The following is a 24,431-nucleotide window of genomic DNA, read 5'->3' as shown; positions in this document are numbered from 1 at the left end:
ACGCTCACGAAACGAAACGCTCGTAGGTATCTATCCTTATCGCTCGTGCGTATTGGCGCGACAGAGCCAGACTACCTTTCGCGGCGTTTCGGTTTCGTTTCGCGTCGCAGAAATGCCATTCGGCTACGGCACTGGCCCCGTAGCCGAATGGCATTTCTCCGACGCCAAACGAAAGCGATACGCCGCTGGCTCTGTCGCGCCAATACGCAAGCGCGATAGAGATAGATATCTACTAGCGCTTCGTTTCGTGAGCGTTTCGTGAGCGATTGTGCCATTCGGCTAGCCACCCTGGTATACATAAAGATTCGTAGGCAACGCTTAGATAACATGTAATTGCGTATCCCATTTTAAGTGTGGGTTATTGTCGTCTGTCATATCATATATATGAGTCTTTTATTGTATTATAAGTAATATAAATATACGAAAATAGATAAAAAATACATATGTACCATGAATACCATGATATATTTAGTAATGTGACCTAATGCAGTCCTAGGCCACTGTTGAACCTTTTCACAGTCAATGTCAAAAGTGACGTCTATGGCCAATAATGCACGGTGTTAATAAGACAGGGTTCTAGAGTGGCATGTGATTGAAATTGGTTGATCGTACTTTATGTTATATGCTTGGTTCAAGTTGTTTGTTGTTGCAGGTACCCTTCATACAGCCCAACGCTGTGCACAGATCGTCGCTGTTCCATGGCGATTCTTATTAGCTTCGTCTTGCCGCCAATCCTTTGTATTCCTTCATATTTTGTAAGTATTTATATACCGACTGACTGGTCTGGCTCAGTCGGTAGTGACCCTGCCTGCTAAGCCGCGGTCCCGGGTTCGAATAAGGGTTCGAATTCCCGGTAAGGGAATTTATCTGTGTGATGAGCACAGATATTTGTTCCTGAGTCATGGATGTTTTCTATGTATATAAGTATGTATTTATCTATCTATGTATATCGTCGCTTAGCATCCATAGTACAAGCTTTGTGTCCCCAATATAAAAAAAAAATCTTTTCGAAAGACGCCAAGATCGTGCCGCCATCTCCTTCGCGGTCTGCCGTCACGCCGGCACGTCATGTTTGGTGTCCATTCCGTCTATTCCACAGATTTAAGAATCTGAGGTCTATTCGGTAATCATTTTAAAATCAGTAGACTGAGTATACGTTTATTCGTACTTTATCATCTCCTTATTCCTCAACAACCGATTACAAAGGTTTTTGAGGAATAAGGACATGAGTTTTGAACTCGAACTTGATAATATTATTATGTTGACATGCTTGGTAGTAGGCCTGTGTGCTAGCGATGAAAAGAATGACCTCATGTCATGGCTTTTTTTATAAATTTTGGGGGACACCTTACACAGATCAACCAACCCCAAACTAAGCAAATCTTGAGTAATATGGATGCTAGGCGACGACATACATACTTAAATAGATAAATACTTACTTTTATATACATACATAGAAAACATCCATGACTCAGGAACAAATATTCTCATCACACAAATAAATGCCCTTACTGGGATTCGAACCCAGGACCGCGCGGACTAGGCCAGACTGGTCATCAACACAGATTTTAAAAATCATGGTAAAATTTATATTTTTAATTAATTACAGTGCCATAACGCGGAAATCTACGATGTGCATTGATTGTTTATCGACACAATATTGTATTTTGGATTTATTTTGATCTCAGCCATAATACTATTCGGAAATACTGCCAACAAAATAAGTTTAAGATATCGGCGCCTAAAGGCATACACAAACTGGCAGAGCTACTATCTAATATCTACTATCACAATTTAGAGACTCCCATTGAACGTTACGTTGTTAAGCTTCACTTTTATTAGTCATTAAACTCATTAAATATGTTGGTACATTTCAGAGAAACCACGTTTCAATGTTGCTCGAAATGTTAATAGAGTATTAGATAATTTAAAAGATAGCAAAAAGTATGTATGTATAGGAGTAGACTCTTAGACGCACGGCCGGTTTCCATCCTTACTTGGTAGATATTCCGCGAATTCGCACGAAGCGCTTTGCTTCTTCTTTTCTTATGCGCACTGCCAAGGAGTGGAATTCCTTGCCAGCGGCTATATTTCCGAGCTCATATAACCCGGCAACCTTCAAATCAAGAGTGAACAGGCATCTTCTGGGCGAGCTCACTCCATCGTAGGCCACGTCTTTGCCTTCGGCTAGTCTGTGGCCAAGAGTAAGCCAATTTATAATAAAAAATAAATAAAAAAAAAGTCATCTTGGATGACAAATTAATTAGTTAGTGTGTAAGAAAAAATTGCATGCATACCTACACTCCCGGCGAGCTGTGACGACTAGACAGTAGGTAGGCAGGCAAGCACGGTCGCTTAATAAACGGTGTAACGTCAGGCTATCCTTTGCGCACTATTTGTAAATGCAATAGGGACGCATCGATTCGATAAAGTTTATCCCACTTAGTGTGCTACGCCCGCAGTTTAGTACCAAGCAATTAATTTCTTCTATTTCTATTTCGTGGAATGACACATTATATTTGTAGATTAGAAAGATTAATGATAAATAGTAACATAAATATTTTCGTTTAATAAATGGACATACATACATACATACAATCACGCCTGTTTCCCATAAAGGGGTAGGCAGAGCACATGAAACTGCTAAAGTTACAGTGCCACCCTTGGCAAAAAAGGGGTTGAAAGTAAACGAAACTGTGACATTGCAGTGACAGGTTGCCAGCCTCTCGCCTACGCCACAATTTACCCCATATCCCACAGTCGCCTTTTACGACACCCACGGGAAGAAAGGGGGTGGTGAAATTCTTAACCCATCACCACACGGGCGTAAATGAATGGAATGGAAGTCGGCTAAAAGTGTTCTACCTACTTGGAAATGAAATTATCCTGGAGCCTATTTGTCGGACTCAAGTTAAAACTTACATAAATGTATACAATACATGTTTTAGAAAAGAGACTTCAATCGGTCCCAGTTGTCTACGAGGTATTTTATATAAGAATATATAAACGCGAACCTATTTTTATGTTAAAACCAAAACCATAACAATAAATTTAAGTCTGATTTTTATAAATTCATCAACTTAAAACTGTACAGATAATGAGTTTTTAAGTAAATGTCAACAATTACAAAATACAGTATATTATTTAACGGGGACGTGGTTTTCGCAAGCAAACAAGCTTTTCTCTATAAGCTTTGTGGAAGGCTATTAACTTGGTCCCTCGCTTAGAAACTTAGCTCCAATCAGACCACACTTATGCAAGCTTAATGAGTTTAGAAGCGCTGACTGATTATAACTCGTCTGAGTTACCATTTGTCTTCCCGTGTGATTTATAAAGAGAGATTGCGTGATAGAAGCTTGTCCAAGGTTGCGCGTCGCACCTTAAATTAATCGATCTGTGAGTATTCATTACGGAAACACAGATTAATAATAGTTTCGAATTGGAACTCTAGGGAATGCTATTTACTAGGGATGTATACTGTTGTATTTCGGTTTTAACATACTCGTACTTTATGCGTAGTAATAGTAAATAAACTAGGTAATGAAGATGAAAAAACTAAATAATTAGATTATTTAAGTCATTTCTTTTTAAACTTCTTCCTTTTCTCAACTCAACGTGGGGTTCTTACGAGGATTTTGGACTTACTGTTTTTTTATCCTAGTTTATTTTGGTATTGATACCTACTAAATAATTATTCAGTTGTTATGATATTAATATTATATAACGTTGTTATGCAAAAAACTGGTAGCCATAATCACCGCAGCAACCAGGGAAAGCAGAATGCGAGTTAGAGTAGGGAATGAACTGTCGGAAGAGTTCACGGTTATGACCGGCCTAAAGCAAGGGGATGCCCTATCACCTGTGCTCTTCAATCTAGCCCTAGAACATGTTGTTCGGAAGGTTCTGACTTTGAACATTGGGGTAGAGCTGAACGGTAAGCACAAGGTGGTAGGGTACGCAGATGACCTAGCTTTATTAGGGGAAAGCCGTGAACAAGTAGCGGAGGCAGCCAGTGTCCTGGAACAAGAGGCGTCTAGATTAGGTCTCAGGATCAACCAGGAAAAGACAGAATACCTACACATGAAACGCTACAAGAACACACGCATCCGGCGAGATAGTCTTCATGTAGGAGGTACCGTCTATCGTGGAGTCGACAAGTTTCGGTACCTTGGATGCACTGTAACTGACACTAACACCAGAGAGGAGGAAATCCAAATACGTATCCAAAACTCCTTGCGGTGCAGTGCAGCCCTTCATAAAGTGTTAGTGTCCAGGCTTCTCAGCAAACATACCAAGCTACGGATATATAAAACCGTCATACGGCCTATCCTTATGTATGGCTGTGAGGCCTGGTCACTAACACTGAAAGAAGAAAGTCAGCTCCTGGTAGCGGAGAGAAAGATTTTTCGCAAGATCCTGGGACCTATTCAGAGAGACGATGGCACCTGGAGGGTCCGGAAAAATGCTGAGATCGAGGAGTTAGTGGCCGAACCCAATATCATCGGCGAAACGAAAGCCCACAGACTTCGCTGGTTCGGTCACTTACTCAGAATGGGAGACGATCGGGCTGTCAAGAGAGCGTTCTTGGGTCGACCGGCTGGTGGCCGCCCGGCGGGTCGACCCAGGTACCGCTGGGAGGACAGTGTGGTGGAGGATCTGCGTCGGCTTCAAGTCAGAGACTGGCAAGAGGCTGCGCAGGATCGGGACAGGTGGCGATCTCTCGTTTCGGAGGCCAAGATTCACTTTGGATCACTGAGCCACAATAGTTAGTTAGTTAGTTAGTTAGTTGTTATGCAAGTAAATAAGTCAGGCTTGAAGATGAAATGACGAAGATAATAGCTGTAATAATCTCTTACCTTACTTTCTTTTGTCCCGGTTGCCTTAATCAGTATATGAAAATTTTCTTTTGTACAGTCTAGTCATGTCATCAGTCAAGTCATTTTGCCTCTGCCACACTATGCACCTCGCGCTGCTCCTCGCGATGTTGCCTTCCCCGGCCACACACTGCCCTACTCGCACGATTATCGCACTAGGTTGTTGCCGGCCCTTTGACTCGCGCCAAAAAAACCGACAAAATAGGGAGCGGTGGGCTTGACGAGTAGCATGACGAGCGGCATGACGAGTAGCGTGGCCACACTATGCCTCTGCCTACTTCCTTCGCTACTTCCCACGCTGCTCGTCGAGTGTGTGGCAGAGGTATTACAGTTGGAGTACAGTCGAGTTCATAAATATGTGTATATTTTTTCACCTCATGTGAAATGTACAGATATTTATGAACTCAACTGTACATAAGTCACTCGTTAACTTATCATCTATATCTTCATCATTTCAGTTCAGTCGTGTTAAAAATGGCCATCCATCAATCAATCACGGATGCCAATCCTTTATTAGCTTCGAAACTCTATAAATGAGAAAGTTCTAAAAGTCCCTAAAACCTAAGACGACTGTTTTGTGATCAGCCTTGTTGTAATTAATATAGGCGCTAATAGCTAAGAGTAACCTTTGTGGTAAAAGTAGAGCTGCAGTAATTAATAATAATAAGTATACCTTGCACAGACATAATCTCGTAGCCAGGATTATTCACCAGCAACTTGCTCTTCAATACGGCCTTGTGGACCGCGAAGTACCGTACTACAAGTACTTACCTGCGCCAGTTCTCGAAAATGGTCGTGTCACGCTCTATTGGGATCGATCTATTATCACTGACAGGACTATTGTAGCCAATAAGCCTGACATTGTGATAATAGATCGACCGCAACGCCGGGCAGTGCTCGTTGACATCACCATCCCCCATGATGAGAATCTCGTGAAAGCCGAGAAGGACAAGTCCAGTAAGTACCTAGACTTGGCTCACGAGATAACCTCCATGTGGGATGTTGAATCAACGATCATTGTTCCGATAGTCGTTTCAGCGAACGATCTCATAGCGAAGAGTCTCGACCAACATCTTAAGAGACTCTCGATAGTCTCGATAGGTGGCTGGATCAAGGGCCAGATGCAGAAGGCGGTGATCTTGGACACAGCGCGGATAGTCCGACGGTTCCTCTCTCTGCAACCCTAACCACCGGCAGCTTGGGCCCTGCCCCGCTGCTGGCGGCACCCTAGGTTAGGTTTTTTATAATGTGTTTAAGTATATGTTTTTTAAATCGTTTTGTATGTGTTTTTGTATTTTACTTTTATATTCATATTATAAACAGCCTAACTTAAGAGGAAAGATGAATAAAGGATAAGTATACCTATAATAAGGGTCTGAAGGGTCGGCCCGGAAAGAGATGGCGAGATGATCTGGACTCCTTTCTCAACAAATGGAAGGATGCTGCACTTAATCGGGAGGATTGGAAATCTAGGGGGGGAGGCCTTTGCACAGCAGTGGGACACCCTATAGGCTATTTAAATAACTTTTTAACAAAAAATAAAACCGCCTTCAAAAATAAGCGCGTTACAAAACACGGAGAAACTAAAAAGCAAAAAATAATAAACCTTTGAATTCAGATTTCTTATCGTATTGCAATAATCTAAACATCCAAATTATAAACAAATCAATTATTTTTGGAGTCGGTACCAGCAGCCTGTGTATGGTTGGGTGGGGCAAACAGGCAATAGCAAGGCGACGAACAGGTCTGGTACCGACTCCAAAAATAATTGATTTGTTTATAATTTGGATGTTTAGATTATTGCAATACGATAAGAAATCTGAATTCAAAGGTTTATTATTTTTTGCTTTTTAGTTTCTCCGTGTTTTGTAACGCGCTTATTTTTGAAGGCGGTTTTATTTTTTGTTAAAAAGTTAATTTATTTGTTGATTTTTAGTGGTTCCTAGTGATATTATATGTATCAGTCCGAATATATGTACAGTAGTGAAAGAATTATCCTTTAACTCCTAACCATTGAGGAGTTGACCTTCCATCATCAGCTCAGCCACATAAAATTACTACCGTCAGGCGTAAATACTGGTGTACCTTTGAAAAATACACTAAAATCATTACATGTGCCTATAACATTTGAAGAGTTCCCTCGATTTCTCCAAGATCCCATCATCAGACCCCTGACTTGGTGCCAATGGGACCATCTCGGGGTTATACCGGTTCGATCAAAAAAAAATTTTGAAAATCGGTCCACGATTCTCGGAGATATCGAGTAACATACATACAAAAAAAAAAAAAACATTCAGTCGAATTGAGAACCTCCTCCTTTTTTGAAGTCGGTTAAAAATAGTATTTCTAACTAAAGTGGCTCGACCTGCTTCGTTCGTACGCACGTTTTTGATCCGACTGTTTCTATGTTTTTGTCGTCTTACATTTCCACATCCATCCAGGATACCTAGTGTCTGTGACAATAAGTGATCAAATGGATCAAATATTTTAATATCGTCTGTGTTGCCAGGAAACTTAATTATGAACGGAAAGCTCTAGAGGAAAAACAATTATGATTTCTCTTAACAAGGTCATTATATTTTTCCTTTCTTTGCTACTTTTAAATCACAAACATCTTAAGTTCTTGAAAGTCGTAAAGCGGCGTGCTTCATTTTATTTTACGACGATAACGAGGTGCAAATTCACATCTTATTGAATTTAGTTGTCTGTATTTAAATAGTAGTAGCAGCACATCTCGGAAACTGGCGATCAAATATATGAAAGAGGCGCGTTCCTGGCACACATTCTAAGCTCGTGTAGGTGAACGCGTACCATGCTTGTATGAGTGAGATATGACAGGTTGACTGTTCGCGTTTTTGACATGCGGTAACTGTGAGGTAACCGGGAGGGGGTGGGCGGCGCTTTCAGCGGGGAGCGGGAGTGGCCATACTGTACGATAGTACTCTTTATTATATTGTGGTAGCAGTAAGTAGGTCGTTACGTAGATGACAGCATATTTACAGCCTGCCAAAAAAGTGGAACAAAATAGGGGCGCCATCGTCTATGTAAACCGTTATGTCGCAACTATTTTGACAGATTTTGACACTTCGATGAGAAAATGTTACTTATGATAAAAAAAATAGTTATATTTCTACTCTTTTTTGTCAAGCTGTATTTCAGAACAACAGATATAACTTCATCCTTTCTGTTGGCACAAAATTCCTCTTCAGCCCTCCTATTGACACGACATTTCACTCAACTTTTCTATTCCAGGTGTTCACAATACACAAGGACTTCACTATAGACGTGAGCTCCGGCGCCGCTATGAAAGTTTACTTCGTGGATTCAGACTTCGATGGCAGTCTTTACCAAATAAACTTCTGGGTTCACGCGGTGTTTATAAAGTTATTGCCCTGCGCAATCCTCACTATCATAAGCGCGTGGCTCATTCGGGCTTTGTATCGGGCGAATACCAGGAAAAAAGCTCTCAAAAGCTACAATGCGTGTCCGTCGGATACTGGCGTCAATGGGAACGGAAACTTTTTCACGAGAAAATCGACCAAGCGCTCAAAAGCCGAGCGGCGAACGGACAGGACCACTAAGATGCTGCTTGCTGTCCTCCTGCTATTCTTGATCACTGAGTTTCCACAGGGAATTCTGGGTAAGTGTACTTGATTTCAATTTGAAACTTTATGATGTTTTTTTCCTAGGATAGCGGAACACTTACGATTATGAAGATGGCTGTTACATGGTGGCACCGCTATCAAGAAACCAGAGAATGATCTGGTCGCCTAGTAACCGCTCTCACGGGTGTATGTGAAGTTGCATACCTACACTATCCACAAAGTACTTAAAAATGGGTTTACCAAAAACACTAAGTTCTCATAAAATAATAAATAAATAAATATTATAGGAGTCTTACACAGATTGACTGAGTCCCACGGTAAGCTCAAGATGGCTTGTGTTCCAGGTATTCAGACAACGATATATATAATATAAAAATCTTATATACATAGAAAACATCCATGATTCAGGAACAAAATATCTGTGCTGATCACACATATAAATGCCATTCGAACCCGGGACCGCGGCATAGCAGGCAGGGTCACTACACGCTAGGCCAGACCAATCGTCATTCTTAAATTGGTTGTATTAAAACTGGTAATTTTTAACTGAACACATTCTAAAGCTCTAAATAATGATATTTTATCGGTAAATATATTTTGATTTAAACACGATTTGCACTCAGCATTTCATAAACCTAGCGCAAAAGCGAACAATCAAGAACAAATGCGGGTAGTTCGAAAAACTCGCGCGGCTAGAAGATGTTGATGCAATTCCTCGCCAGTCTACCCGTGACCACGAACATAATGTGATGTTTGAAACGTCGGGCTAAATATAAAGGGCTAAGTAAGTGTTTACGCGATTAAGTCCCGTTTAAGGTAACTAAAATCGCATGCGAGTTCGCACGCCGTCTAAATCAGGCCTTATACTTTGATAATGTAACCTTACGGCTTGGCCACGACATAGGTCTAAGGCAACAGCGGCGAGTGGCGACCTTAGGTTGGAGCGAGACACAGCGATAGGACCTTTCGTTCGAAGCCACTGTCTCCGCTCGCCACTGTCGCCTGAGAGCAATGTCGTGGCCAGGCCGTTCATTAAGCTCGGGTTTCCTACGATAGCGGTGCCATCATATAGCGACCGTCACTCTCCATACACTCCACTAATATCCGAAACCCTAGCCTTATTGAAACAAATATTTCTAAGGAGCGTTTTTCTAAGCGCTATTGTAATAGAAACATAAACATTAATTGAATGAAAAGACTTGAAATATGTTTTAGGCACTGACCCCATCGCGAGCTAAGCTATGCGCTATCGGCTATAAAAACGAACAAAAATAAGCACTCGCGTGCAAATAAAAGAAAAAATAGCTCGCGGTGGAACCAGTGCCTTAAGTAAAATGTAAATAAGTCTATTTTATAATAAATCTTTTTTTTTATTTATTATCTATTTAAAGTAATAAGTAGTAGTAGTAGTAAATACTTTATTGCACAGAACAAATTACAAGTACAGTGAATAATTATAATGGTTGTGTACAAAGGCGAGTGTATCTCTTTAAGGGATTTCTTCCAGCTAACCATAAGTAACAACTTGATATCGGATGACTTCACTTCTTTCATCTTCTCAAGTATAAGTTTGTTATACCCTTGAAATGAATGAAATAATTACATCAAAAAAAGTCATCAAAACCTCCAGTGTTAAATTATTTTCGTCTGAGGATAATTTAATTAATTTGCTTTGAAACTCAGTAATCTCATTAGGTTTACCCCTATGTATAATCTGTTTAGAACTTCATTAATGATGTATGGCGGTAATCGTACACAATATTAGATAAAAAAATTAAATATTAGAAAAACCTTTCTATCATAAAGCCTGAGCAGAAATATATGACTACGCGCCAATAACGATATAATAACGTGAGTACCTACAACCGTAGATTTATTAATTATTTGAATATGTCTCACGAAAGTTTAACGTGTACAGTCAACAACACAGCTGTGTATACAGACAAAGTGCCAAAAAGATGTATACACACCTTTAAGTACAGGTAATAAAGTTCTGTATACATATTTATGGCACTTTGTCTGTATACACAGCTGTGTTGTTGACTGTACTACGCGCCATGTTGCGGAGATTCATAAGAACTATTTTCTTCATACTAAACTGAACTGTCACTCCATTCATCAAAATGACAGCGCCCTTCTGACAGTAGTCATATATTTCTGGTCATTCTTCACGTGAGTTAGCAGGTATCAAACGTTTATCTGATTTATTTAAATTGTTTTATAAATAAATAAATAAATATTATAGGACATTCTTACACAGATTGACCGAGGGGTAAGCTCAAGTAGGCTTGTGTTGTGGGTACTCAGACAACGATACATATAATATATAAATACTTACATATATACATAGAAAACATCCATGACTCAGGAACAAATATCTGTGCTCATCACACAAATAAATACCCTTACCGGGATTCGAACCCGGGACCGCAACGTAGCAGGCAGGGTCACTACCGACTGCGCCAGACCGGTCGTCTAATTTATATTAGTACAAATGCCGAAAAGCGGAAATTCGATACCGGCGATAAATTAAAACAGGACAAAAAGGAGTGTTTTAAATCGACACGAGTTATGAATTTCCTTTTCGCACGTGTATCGTACGATGTTTTTCAGTACAGGGGGGCCGATTTTTGAGTCTCACTGTCACTAAAATACCGGTTGAAAACGGTGAATTGCCTATTATTTTCAGTGACAATTTTCTGAATTCGAACGCCGTGAGACTCAAAAATCGGCCCCCTGATGGCCATTCGAAGTTTCGACCTAACATATAATAAACCACTACAAACTGCGTACAAAAACACCATCAGTACTGAAATAGTACATTACGATACAAGTGCGTAAAAAAGGAAGTTCAAAACGAGTGGCGATAAATTAAAACACGACCGAAGGGAGTGTTTTAAATCGACACTACACTTCTCGCACTAGTGCTAGTCACTAGTGCGAGAAGTGGTTCATTATATGCCAGGTCGAAACTTCGAAGCCTCGTCTGTACTGAAAAACGTTGTACGATACACGTACGAAAAGGAAATTCGAACTTCCTTTTTTTCGCACTAGTATCGTAATGAACTATTTTTGTTTCATAACAATCATAACTTATAAATCACACATGTTTATAGCGTGGAAACAATTTTAATATAACATTGAATAAATTAATTATTACAAGAAAAATAAAGATATCAAATTCAAGGTGGCAGAGATAAAGTTTCAAAGCTTGGTATTTATTAATAAGAAGGTTTCCGCCAGAATTTACCGAAAATGTTTTTTGAACTTCCTTACTACAAAGGTTTCTGTAAAACTGGCTTCCCCCCCCCCCCTCGGCTTCGCTCGCATTAAATTCTAAAATTGCTGAATGTTCCATACAAACGTCCACCCCCCCGTCCGTTTTAGGAAATTGGGGGGTTAACTTAGCCTAAGATGTCACTCTCCATCCCTTTAACTATCTCCACTTAAAAAAATCACGTCAGTTCGTGCCTCTGTTTTGCCGTGAAACGCGGACAAACAAACAGACAAACACACTTTCCCATTTATACGAGTAATATTAGTATGGATGTAACTAGTAGTTAATACATTATTTACTCGCTTTTACTTAATATAAGTAACTTTGTTAAATTTTTAGTAATGTGACATTTTTTTCGGACCAGGGGCCCGATTTTTGAATATCGGCCATTCGATTTCGTGAAATTCGTTCAATAATATCTCCACTACTACGGATTAAATTCTACTAACAGAATCGAAAACGACTGGTCATTACCACTAGTTTTAAAATTACTTGCCGTCCTTTTTTTCCACAATAAAATTAAGTACGTCGTTTTCCACAGACTTTCGAACGGCGAACTCGTGCGTTCGAAATTCAAAAATTGATCCCCAAATTATAACATTTTATAATTAAGTTTTAGTCATACTTGTTATGGAGAATTTTTGGCCAAAAGCTGCACTTTTGGATGGAAGCAAGCCGCTTTGCATGGTGATAGTAGACATCATAGTAAACGATTTTTTCCGAGGATATCGAAATTTCATCCCTTAGGAAGCCGAGCGTAGCGAGGTGTTTTATGAAAATTAAAAAAATTCTATCTTTTTATTGTGTAGTCCGATTTTGACAAAACGTATCTCAAATGAAAGGTATTAATTTTTGTAATTAAAAAAAAATACAAAGAAAAAAATTTTGAAAGAAAAGTAAGAAAAAAATTAAAAAAAGTAAATTTACGTCTCGCACTGAATAACTTCAAAGAATGACAGACAAAATGTACAATGTCGATATACGAGTTTTTTTAATCAAAGACAGATAAATTTGTAGTTGAAAACTGAAGACCGCATTGAAATCGGATTAGCATTTTTTAAGATACAAGTTGCCAAAGTTGGGAAAGATCGCTTTATATGGCCACTTTGAAATTCCTTGGCCAGAAAGTCAGAAATAATATGTTTTTCTGACACAGAAAAATACATAGTAACAGTACACATCAAAATAAAATTAAAAATTCCGAGGATATTATAATTTCATCCCTTAGAACGACGAGCGTAGCGAGGTCGGTTACGAAAACCGAAAAAAAATCTCATTTTTCTGTGCGTCGTCCGATTTTGACAAAACATGTTTCATTTGAAAGGTATTGCTTTATGTAACTTAAAAAAAAATATTGAAAAAAATTGGAAAAAAAATGTAAGATTTCTTTAAAAAAAACCTTAATTTTCGTATCACTCTGAATAACCGCAAAAAACGGTAGACACGGTGTATAATTTCAATATATGATTTTTTAAAATTAAAGACAAATAAATGCAAGATTATAAACTAAAAACCGAATCAAAATCGAATCAGTAGTTTTTAAGATGCAAGTTGTCAAAGTTGGCTTAGTTTGTTTATATGGTCGCTTATAAATTCCTTAGAAAGTCAGAAACATTATATTTTTCTTACAGTTAAAAGTATGCATAGGTAATAGACATCATTATAAACATTTTTTTACAAGGATATAAAAATTTTATTCCTTAGAAACCCTTAGAAAGACGATCCAATAAAAAAAAACTGCCTTTTTTTGTTTTTCGTAACAGACATCGCTACGCTCGGCTTTCCAAGGGATGAATTTTTTATATCCTCGTAAAAAATTGTTTATTATGATGTCTATTACCTATGCATACTTTTAACTGTAAGAAAAATATAATGTTTCAGACTTTCTGCCTAAGGAATTTATAAGCGACCATATAAACAAACTAAGCCAACTTTGACAACTTGCATCTTAAAAACTACTGATTCGATTTAGATTCGGTTTTTAGTTTATAATCATGCATTTATTTGTCTTTAATTTTAAAAAATCAAATATCGAAATTATACACCGTGTCTACCGTTTTTTGCGGTTATTCAGAGTGATACGAAAATTAAGGTTTTTTTTTTAAATCTTACATTTTTTTTCCAATTTTTTTCAATATTTTTTTTTAAGTTACATAAAGCAATACCTTTCAAATGAAACATGTTTTGTCAAAATCGGACGACGTACAGAAAAATGAGATTTTTTTTCGGTTTTCGTAACCGACCTCGCTACGCTCGTCGTTCTAAGGGATGAAATTATAATATCCTCGGAATTTTTAATTTTATTTTGATGTGTACTGTTACTATGTATTTTTCTGTGTCAGAAAAACATATTATTTCTGACTTTCTGGCAAAGGAATTTCAAAGTGGCCATATAAAGCGATCTTTCCCAACTTTGGCAACTTGTATCTTAAAAAATGCTAATCCGATTTCAATGCGGTCTTCAGTTTTCAGCTACAAATTTATCTGTCTTCGATTAAAAAAACTCGTATATCGACATTGTACATTTTGTCTGTCATTCTTTGAAGTTATTCAGTGCGAGACGTAAATTTACTTTTTTTAATTTTTTTCTTACTTTTCTTTCAAATGTTTTTCTTTGTATTTTTTTTAATTACAAAAATTAATACCTTTCATTTGAGATACGTTTTGTCAAAATCGGACTACACAATAAAAAGATAGAATTTTTTTAATTTTCATAAAACACCTCGCTACGCTCGGCTTCCTAAGGGATGAAATTTCGATATCCTCGGAAAAAATCGTTTACTATGATGTCTACTATCACCATGCAAAGCGGCTTGCTTCCATCCAAAAGTGCAGTTTTTTTTCATAACTAGTATGACTATTTCAGAAGTCAATTCATACGAATTTATTTATAATACCAATAAAAAACGGTTTAATTAATTAATGGTTAATTTGCTTACACTTTGCAACCACTACTTAATTTCCTGCAGCATAATTGGACGTATTTTATTAGTTCTTTGTATATTAAGTATATATATATTATATATATCGTTGTCTGAGTACCGACAATAACAAACCTTCTTGAGCTTACCTTGGAACTCAGTCAATCTGTGTAAGAATATCCTGTAGTATTTATTTTTTTATTTTAGGAAAAAGTATTCCAACCGGAAAAAGTGCCATTAAAATAAATGACTGTTCATATTGACATACGACTAATTTTAAAATAAAATATATAATATAAATATTAAACAACTATGTAACTCAACTATGTAAAGTTTTAGTAATATCACCGCCCACAATATCTCTGCTTTGCCTAAAGATTGACTGGTAGAGAATGCTGTCTGGCAAGTCCGCCTTTTGTACTATAAGTTTTTCTTTCTTTGTGTACAAAAAAGATTAAATAAATAAATAAATATTGCCTTTTATTTCGTACATAAAATCTAAATATAATATTTGTATTCGGTATATTGTATTAAAAAAATACATGATGCTTTTAACAGACAAATCACTAAGGCCCACTTGAACCAACCATTCAGGGTTAGTGGGCTGTCAACTGTCAAGTTCCATATAAAATGGCGGGTTAACCCTCGGGTTAACCCTCCATTTTCTTTGGTGCAAGTGGCCCTAACAGTATGAAACTATAATCCTAAACCGCTCTATACATTGTTTGGGGCTCTTCACCGCATTTCTACACGGGCGAGTCATTTTCTATCTGTTCAACCATTGCTGTTCCAGTGTCTAGGAGGAAAACTGGCCAAGTGCGAGTTGTACTCGCGTTGCAAGGGTTCCGTACACCACAAGAAGGGCTTAAGTGCCTCCTTCTTTGAAGGCACTTAAGTAATAATCGATATTTTGAACAATTTCTAAAAGAAACTAAACAGAAATGAATTGATATATAATATTCAAACGCGCTCACACTATTTTAAGAAATTTGGTAACTCCTTGCAGCGGCAGTGAGTGAAATTCACTTTTTTTTTTCTTTTAAGTACGACTTAGTCCGTTTTCGCATTATCCGATCCGATATTGGATGTCGGAAGAATTTCAATAGAATAAATCCAAGATGGCACCTGCAATGTATGGGATATTGGGCCGACATCCGATATCGGATCGGATAATGTGAAAACGCGCTTACGCTTGATTGTAGATTTCTAATGGGTTTTGACTTTTACCCCCCAAAAGTGGCCCCTATATTTATTTATTTTTAATTAAAACTACATGTCCGTCTTTAGGTCACAGGTTAACATATGTGTGCCTTTCAAGTTAATCGGTTCAGTAGTTTTGGAAATAATTGGCTGTAACAGACGGACAGATAGACACACGAGTGATCCTATAAGGGTTCCGTTTTTCCTTTTTAAGGTACGGAACCAAAAAGTATCTATAGCGTTTACAGAAGGTACACTTTCCTATGCTTCAGATGCACCAAAGCCTACACGTTCTGAGCATATGGAGCCGTATATAAACAATAATAAGTTATACAATATTTGTATATTCGCCGAAGTGTATTCATGACCGCTTCCACGGAAGGAAATATACGGTATTATGGTGTAGTTCTTGGAATCATAAAACAAAGGTGCACCCAGACACGGTAGTGTAGCCAATGAACCATGCGGTTCTGCCTCAACGTTATTGATTATGCTTGCAAGTGCATGGATGTTTTCATTTGAAATTCGTCTTTATTGCAGATCATAAAAATAATGTTTGTACGGGTCAAATATTGCAAGTCATAGGAGGTGGCTGTGATAAATAATGTTGTTTGGGGTCTTCTAAATTGTCTCAGTCAGTAGGTATTAGTTGCCTGTGAAAATAAAGTCCAGTCAACTATGAAAGCTTGTAACAAGTACGAAAGTGCACGAAACGACAGGTATAGTGATACTCGTAGGTCTAGGATACCGAGTACGCATTCTTAAGAATAAGACCATTCATGAATGAAGTGTTACGAGCGTAATTTCTGCCGCGCAATTTCGGTCACATGATGACGTGACACGAGCTATGACACGACCGAAATTGCGCGGCAAAAGTTAAGCTCATGTGTTTTCACCATATAACAAGAATCTATCTTCAGGTCTGCTGAGTGGCATGCTGGGGCGGTGCTTCTTCAAGCGCTGCTACGACCTGTTCGGAGAGCTGATGGACGCGCTGGCGCTGCTGAACGGCGCCATCAACTTCGTGCTCTACTGCTCCATGTCGCGCCAGTTCCGCACGAGCTTCGGGCAGATCGTGCGAGCGCGGTGCGCGCCCACACAGCGCGCCGTGTCTCACACCGAACTTCAAACTACATTCGTTTGAATTTGGAACAAACATTCTCCATGGGACTCTCATTGACATGAGTTCATTGTACACTGGACGATTGCCCGGCAAATTCTCATTCAGTAGAGTCAAATGTTGAAAAAACCGGTTGCCAAAAAGTAATGTGATTTGCCAGTCGCTTCAAGAGGATTTATAAAATTTTTGTCTAGACTATATTTACCGAGTGATGATTAAAATAGAAGCATAAGGAAAGGAACTGTTTTTAGAAGTGATGACGGTTGAGGTATTGAGTTGTGTTTGCTACAAAACTGTCCGAAAGATAATTAGAATTTTGGAATTGATATAAATTTGACCTGCTTCTACTTATAAATGTCACAGACATATTGGTGCAAGCAAGATTCAATGCAAACGCAATGAACACATTAATGTTATATTAATGGAATGACCTACTTTGCAAGACTTTTTCAATATTTAAAGGTACCGTTGGGATGTCAACTTATGATAGATATTGATAATAATTATCTGTGTTTAGTCCATCGCTTTCATCATCCAATAGCCTAGTTCATTTTAGATTCCAATTGCTGTCAAATAGTCCTTACACCCTGGCTGGTGCTGCCTCTGCGCGTGTCCCATGAGACGGGCAAGGGAAACATCCGCTCGGTCTACTTCCTACATTTCATTAAAGTGTCAAAAGGTCTCTACGCGTTGGCTCCGGCCCCGCGCACGCCTCCCAAAGGTCCGGAACACCATTGTTCCATGATTGGAAAGACATACAAATAATCTGTGTTGAAACACATATTCCTTTAGCTTCGAAAACTAGGCAGGCTATAGTCGAGAGCGCTTGAATGACGAATGGACTGGTGCATGATTAAATTATGTGTCAGTGTGTTTACAATGTGTAGATATCCATCATTCCCCATAATTATTCTACAGACATTGATTGTATTCTGTAGACCCCTTCTGGGTAAAAGCCTCCTCCAGCCGTATATTTTATCTTTTGGCTTGCCATATTTTCCTGCCACCATCCCCGGATTTTTTATACTTAAGCTAAAATGTGGGTTTTCCGGAATATGAAAACTAAATCTTATGTCTGCAGTCTCAGAGCCAAATATCGTTATGTGCAGTTGAAAATATTTTAGAAATGCTGTAAAGAAAATTTTATTCAAAACTGAATTTTTGTGCCTCTGAATTTATGGAGAATTTCGCGAAACATTTTATGAATAGCGGTAACCGGTAGGTTAGTGTTTTTAAATTTTATATAACTGCAGCGGTTAAATCCTGTGTTACATTTTCAGGAAAAAACTTATAATTCGGACTGGAATATCCAAATGGACGAGTAATAGTAACAATGTTCCGCGAATAAACGTGCTCAGTTTTAACCTAGTAATAGCCCACCTATTACTAGAAATTTGCTAGAGGAATTTGATGCTAATTATACTTTAAATTGAGTGTCTTTATTTCAATGACAATTACAGATGATTTGGAACGTTTCTGCCTAACCATGTATGTCCATTTGTTTGAAATATTTTAAAGGCAAAACAGTTTCACTTAGAATGTTAAAATTCCATTGAAACAAAATGTACCTATCTTGATATTGAGCGGCAAGAGGTTAAAAAAAGCAGCAATCCCGAGTCTGATTTTGAAATTGTTTTAAAAATCTTCAAACATCAAAATATTTTGGTGTTAACGTTTAGAATGCAAACTCAATAACTCATTAATAACACAACGTTTTTCATAATCGCTATTAGCAGCACTGACACGTGTTTTGTGCTCAGTAATCAGGTTAGTAATTACTGTGCGTCAGATTTAATGAAAATGGAGAACTCATTAGCATAAAAATGAAGTTCATTTATGTGTAATAAATTAAATGACATAATTACAAAATAGTTTGTGTCTACTCCGCAGTCTCTGAAAATTCGTATGCAAACCAGAGGGAGTCCTTTATGGCCGGTTGTATATCAAGGGTTTAGGCTCTCAGCACACTGCGTCGTCCTAAAGTAAGAGAAGCGATACGCTTAACGTTAAATTATGCGCTTTTATAAGCCTAAGATGTCGCTGCGATTATGTAAACTATAACGTCTTTTATTAACATAAAACCATATTGCATCTAAACCTTAAGATCGAGTTGGGTGGTTTTGCCTTTCGCTGCAACAGCGCTTTGTGCGAGACTTATTAGATTAGAGTATTATATTTGTTCTCAATACGCTTTTGTTCTACGCACGTATTACTATACTACATTGAGTCTGTAGCCTGAAAAAGTTTTAAGCGTGCAATCTTCAACTTGATCTTATATGTGCTCTAAACAGTATCGTACCTGTCATTGTTATTTCTCTCATACGCATTCCCGTATGCAACAGAGCCAGTTACGTATCTTTCACCATGGACCGTCTATTGTAAGCTTGGCTAGATAGAGGTCATCTATTTCGTTACGCCGTGCGCCGAGAGCCTAAACCTTTTACGAAACCCCTCGTGACATCCCCAAGTTAGCGTAGCGTAGAAATATTCCTGTCGTAAATCCTTTGAGATTAGAGCAGGGTCCGCATGAAAATTTGCATCACGGACAATGTTTGCTGTATCATTTCGTCCCGTGCCTGCTAAACGGCCACATCTGCATTTTTTGTTTTTGGTAAATCTATTTATCCAAAAAAACCGGCCAAGAGCGTGTCGGGCCACGCTTAGTGTAGGGTTCCGTAGTTTTCCGTATTTTTCTCAAAAACTACTGAATCTATCAAGTTCAAAACAATTTTTCTAGAAAGTCTTTATAAAGTTCTACTTTTGTGATTTTTTTCATATTTTTTAAACATATGGTTCAAAAGTTAGAGGGGGGGGGGACGCACTTCTTTTTTCCTTTAGTAGCGATTATTTCCGAAAATATTAATATTATCAAAAAACGATCTTAGTAAACCCTTATTCATTTTTAAATACCTATCCAACAATATATCACACGTTGGAATGAAAAAAAAGATCAGCCCCCACTTTATATGTAGGGGGGGTACCCTAATAATACATTTTTTCCATTTTTAGGGTTCCGTACCTCAAAGAGGAAAAACGGAACCCTTATAGGATCACTCGCGTGTCTGTCTGTCCCTCTGTCACAGCCGATTTCTCCGAAACTACTGCACCGATTTACTTGAAATTTGGCACACGTATGTAAACCTGTGGCCCAAAGACGGACATGTAATTTAATTAAATGAAATTTAATCACAGGGGTCACTTTTGGGGGTAAAATTGAAAATTAAAAATCAAAGTTATTAAAACTATATTGTGTTACATATCAAATGAAAGAGCATTTTATCAGCATCTGAAATATATTTTTTTTATATTTTTTGTTTTGGTAATTTAGAAGTAATTTAAGAAAATAAGCAAAAAATTACCATTCCCCCCCCTTATCTCCGAAACTACTTAGCGTAAAATTTTCAAAAAAATACACGAGATAGCCCTCTCCCTGTAGATTACAGGAAAACCTATTAGAAATCTACAGTCAAGCGTAAGTCGGACTTAAGAGAAAAAAACTCAGATTACGAATTTCACTCACTGCCGCTGCAAGTAGTTACTAAACGTCTTAAAATTGTGTAAGCGAGTTGGACAGGTATAAAGAAATTCATTTCTGTCTTTTTCTTTTTAGAACTTGTTCAATTTTTTTTTCATTTGTACAAAATGACTTAAGTTCCTACTAAAAAGGAGGCGCTTAAGACCGTTTATAAATTGACAGAGCAAAATTTTATTCAAATCGGTCCAAAAAAAGGTGTCTGTTGACGAAAACATAGAATTTGTGCCACCGAAAGCCCAAATCTGAAGTCCATTTTGCTCTATCTCTTATCGTTTCCGAGATATATGCGTAAAGTCTTGAAAGTGCGAAACGTTAACTTTGCCATTATAGTCGTTCAGGCGCTCATGAGTTCTTTGTATGGAAAAGTCGAAAACCGACTCGCACCTGACCAATGTTCATAGAACGTTGTGGTTTTTTTTTATTAGCAAAAATGACTTAAGCGCCTTCAGAAGTGCATGTGCTTAAGACCGTTTGTAAGTTAAAGTTAGCTGTGAGGGCTCAACGAAGAAAGAAGATTTCAATATCCTACTTATACATATTTTATTAATTTAACTATACAGTTTTTATTACTCAAGCCAAGCGTTACGTTAGCTATTGCTATTGAAAGGAAAACTTGTGTATAAAGCTTGAAACAAATTATGGGACGCCTCTGACGACCGCGACTAATAAGCCGATGGCTTGCGTGGGCGACGGTCGCGCGACGGCGATGCAACGCATACGAAATCAAACCTTATCGATATGGAAGTAGACGATGCGATGAGACGTGACGGCGACGGTCGCGCGACCGTCGCCCACGCAAGACATGGCGTAAGTGTGCACGCCAATTGCTTGCATTTGAAATTGAACTTTAATTACTAAGAAATAACGTTGTTTTTGTAAAAAAATGAAAGTAGTTTTTACTACATTGCGAAGTTTTCGTTTGTCAACTAGACGCACACATTTGCAACTAAGCGATCGGACTGTAGGTGACAGTGTATCTAGCCTCGTGGCGCCGAATGTACTTTCTAAAGTACATAATGGTTTCAATGGAATTTTAACTCTCATGTAAACAAATAAAAACAGAATACAGAATACAGAATACAGAATTATTTATTTGTCCAACATAGGTGTACATAAGTTGTTACATTACATTTCAGTTCAGTTTCACTATGTGGCGCCTTACGGCATACAAATTTGAGAGCATGCATGTCAAACTATAAATTAATAATTACCTACATAATTATATCCTAATATTCAGAAGTCTTTATCATCTAAGAATTCTTTTATAGAGTAGTAACTCTTTTGAGCTAACAACAATTTTAAGGCATTTTTAAACTTGTTAAGTGGTAATAATTGAATATGTTGTGGTATTTTGTTGAATATTCTTGGGGCCATTCCGACTACATTTTTTGGAATAGCATTGTCTTGGGTACAACTGAATGCAATATTTTTCCTTGTAGTCGTATGCTTTTAAAGCTTAAGAATAAATGAGAGTTACATTTGACAAAAATACACATTTCATAAATATACAGACTAGGAAGTGTTAGGATCTTAAGATTTTGAAAGTAAGGCTTGCACGATTCTTCAAAACTAATGCCACACAGGGATCTAACACACTTTTTTTGAGCCAGAAAAGCTAATTCTCGGTCTGTAGAGTTACCCCAAAATATTATTCCGTACCTTAGGGTCGATGTCACAAAGGCATGGTAAGCAGTGAGCACTGCTGGCATATTCACTCTTTTTCTTAAATTATACAGTGCATAGGAATATTGGTTTAATTTCTTACATATAGAGTCAATTTGGTCTTTCCATGTCAACTTATCATCTACATACAATCCTAGAAATTTAGTCACGTCCGTCTCATCAACATTTTGCCCCTTATAAGCTACAGTTAAATTAGGTAAATAATTAGTCTTTTGTTTAAATGTCATAAGTTTCGTTTTGTCCAAATTAATTCTCAAATTATTACTTGTTAGCCAATCTATAATTTTACACAAAGTTCCATTGATGTCAACCTCATAAGAGTTCAAAACACTATCAGAAAATATAATGGTGCTGTCATCAGCAAAAAGAACCATTGAATGGTCTGTAGCATTTGGCATATCATTTATATAAATCAGAAACAACAGGGGCCCTAGAACGCTTCCCTGCGGCACCCCATAACGAACTTCTCTTATATTCGATACATATGTTACTTCCATCTTCGACTTTGGACATAGTTGATTGATTTGAGTAAATTGTTTCCTACCGCTTAAATAAGATTTTATTAAAGAATGTACATTGCCGCGTATTCCGTAGCGATGAAGTTTGTCCAAAAGTATTTGATGGTCAACATAATCGAACGCTTTCGACATGTCCATATACAACGCTGCGACTGGGCGCTTTTTATCCAAATTCTTTAAGACGGTTTGAACTAAGTCATAAATAGCCATATTGATCGACATATTCTTTCGGAAACCTTTTTGCTCATTAGCAAATAAGTTATTGCATTCAAAGTAATTTGATACGCTGCTATATAAAAATTTTTCTATAATTTTTGAAAATACAGGAATTAGAGCTATTGGTCTATAATTATTAATGTTTTCTTTGCTACCTTTTTTATGAAGAGGTTTTACAATGGTCAACTTTAATTTGTCAGGAAATTTACCACACGTGATACATTGGTTTATGATATGACTTAAAATGGGTGAAATTATATCAGCAACTTTCTTTATTATAATCGTACTAATGCCATCACAGCCAGTGCTGTTCGTATTTTTAAGAGATCCTATTATATTGTTAATGTCTTTGGGAGTACACGGCTGCATAAATAAAGAATTCAGTACATTAAATGTCAAATTGTTATTAGAACTAATTGTACTAATTGGTTGAATTTGGTCAATGAAATTATTGTTAAATTCTTGGGCAATTTGTTGAGGATTCATTATAACATTATTATTCATTGCTATCTGTGAAATATATTGCTTCGGCTGATTGAGTTTTGAATGATTAATTATTTTCCAGGTAGCTTTGGATTTGTTTTCAGCAACAGTAATTAAATGATTATTTTGTGACTTTTGGGTTAAGTTAATAATTTTTTTAAGTCGCTTAGAGTAATTTTTATATTTCTCTTTGTCGCCATTTTCACGAGAGCATCGACATTTCCAAAGTAGCATTCTCTTTTTTTTGCAGCAGTTTTTTATACCTTTCGATATCCATTTAGGTTTTTTTGTGGATGATACTTTTACCCTTTGGAAAGGGAAGCATAGATTATAAAATAGGCTAAATAAGTCAGAAAAAGCATTGAATGCTTCATTAGGATCAACGGATGAGTATACTTCATTAAAGTTTAAGTTTTGCAAGCAGTCAGTGAACTTATCTATATTTTCCTGGCTTAGGTCTCTCCTTTTAATGTACCAATGGGTCAGAAGGTTAGTTTTCTTTACTGGACATTTTAGAATTTGAGCTGTGTGATCAGAAAGTGCTAATTCAATTACTTCAGCTTTACTGCCCCGTACATTATGGATTATATTGTCTATGCAAGTGTTACTACATAATCTTGTCGGCTCCAGAATAGCTAGTGTTAAATTGTAGCTGTATAATATATTCTTAAATTCTAATGATGACGAGGTCCTTTTTAGAATGTCAATATTAAAGTCACCACAGATTATTATTTTGTTATTTCTACTACATATGTGGTTTAAAATGGAATACAGTTTATCAAAAAATATTCTTACAGAATTATTGTCATTCTTAGGCACTCTATAAATTGTAACAATAATAATTTTGTGATCTGTTAGCTCCACCGCACAGCATTCAATTATATTAGGAATAGAAAAGCCAGCGATTTCTGGTAGAATATTATATTTATGAATGTTTCTGACTAATATGCATGACCCACCATTTCTATTATTTCTTGAAAAATGGGCGGCTAGATTGTA

At 37.4% G+C, this 24,431-nt stretch overlaps 1 protein-coding gene across 1 annotated transcript in view; it reads left to right on the top strand.

Moving 5' to 3' along the window:
- LOC125234700 (G-protein coupled receptor dmsr-1-like) overlaps positions 1–17,899 on the top strand; it is an 86,895-nt gene extending 68,996 nt beyond the window's left edge. Inside the window, exons 5-7 of the mRNA XM_048141056.1 lie at positions 653–755; positions 8,127–8,514; positions 16,798–17,899. Of these exons, the coding sequence (XP_047997013.1) occupies positions 653–755; positions 8,127–8,514; positions 16,798–17,021 (715 nt within the window). The 3' untranslated portion in view covers positions 17,022–17,899. The remainder of the gene's footprint in view (positions 1–652; positions 756–8,126; positions 8,515–16,797) is intronic.
- Positions 17,900–24,431: the final 6,532 nt, after the last annotated feature.

Source organism: Leguminivora glycinivorella, chromosome 16, assembly GCF_023078275.1.
Source record: "Leguminivora glycinivorella isolate SPB_JAAS2020 chromosome 16, LegGlyc_1.1, whole genome shotgun sequence".
Taxonomy (NCBI): domain Eukaryota; kingdom Metazoa; phylum Arthropoda; class Insecta; order Lepidoptera; family Tortricidae; genus Leguminivora; species Leguminivora glycinivorella.
This window is presented reverse-complemented; position numbering and strand designations above follow the sequence as displayed.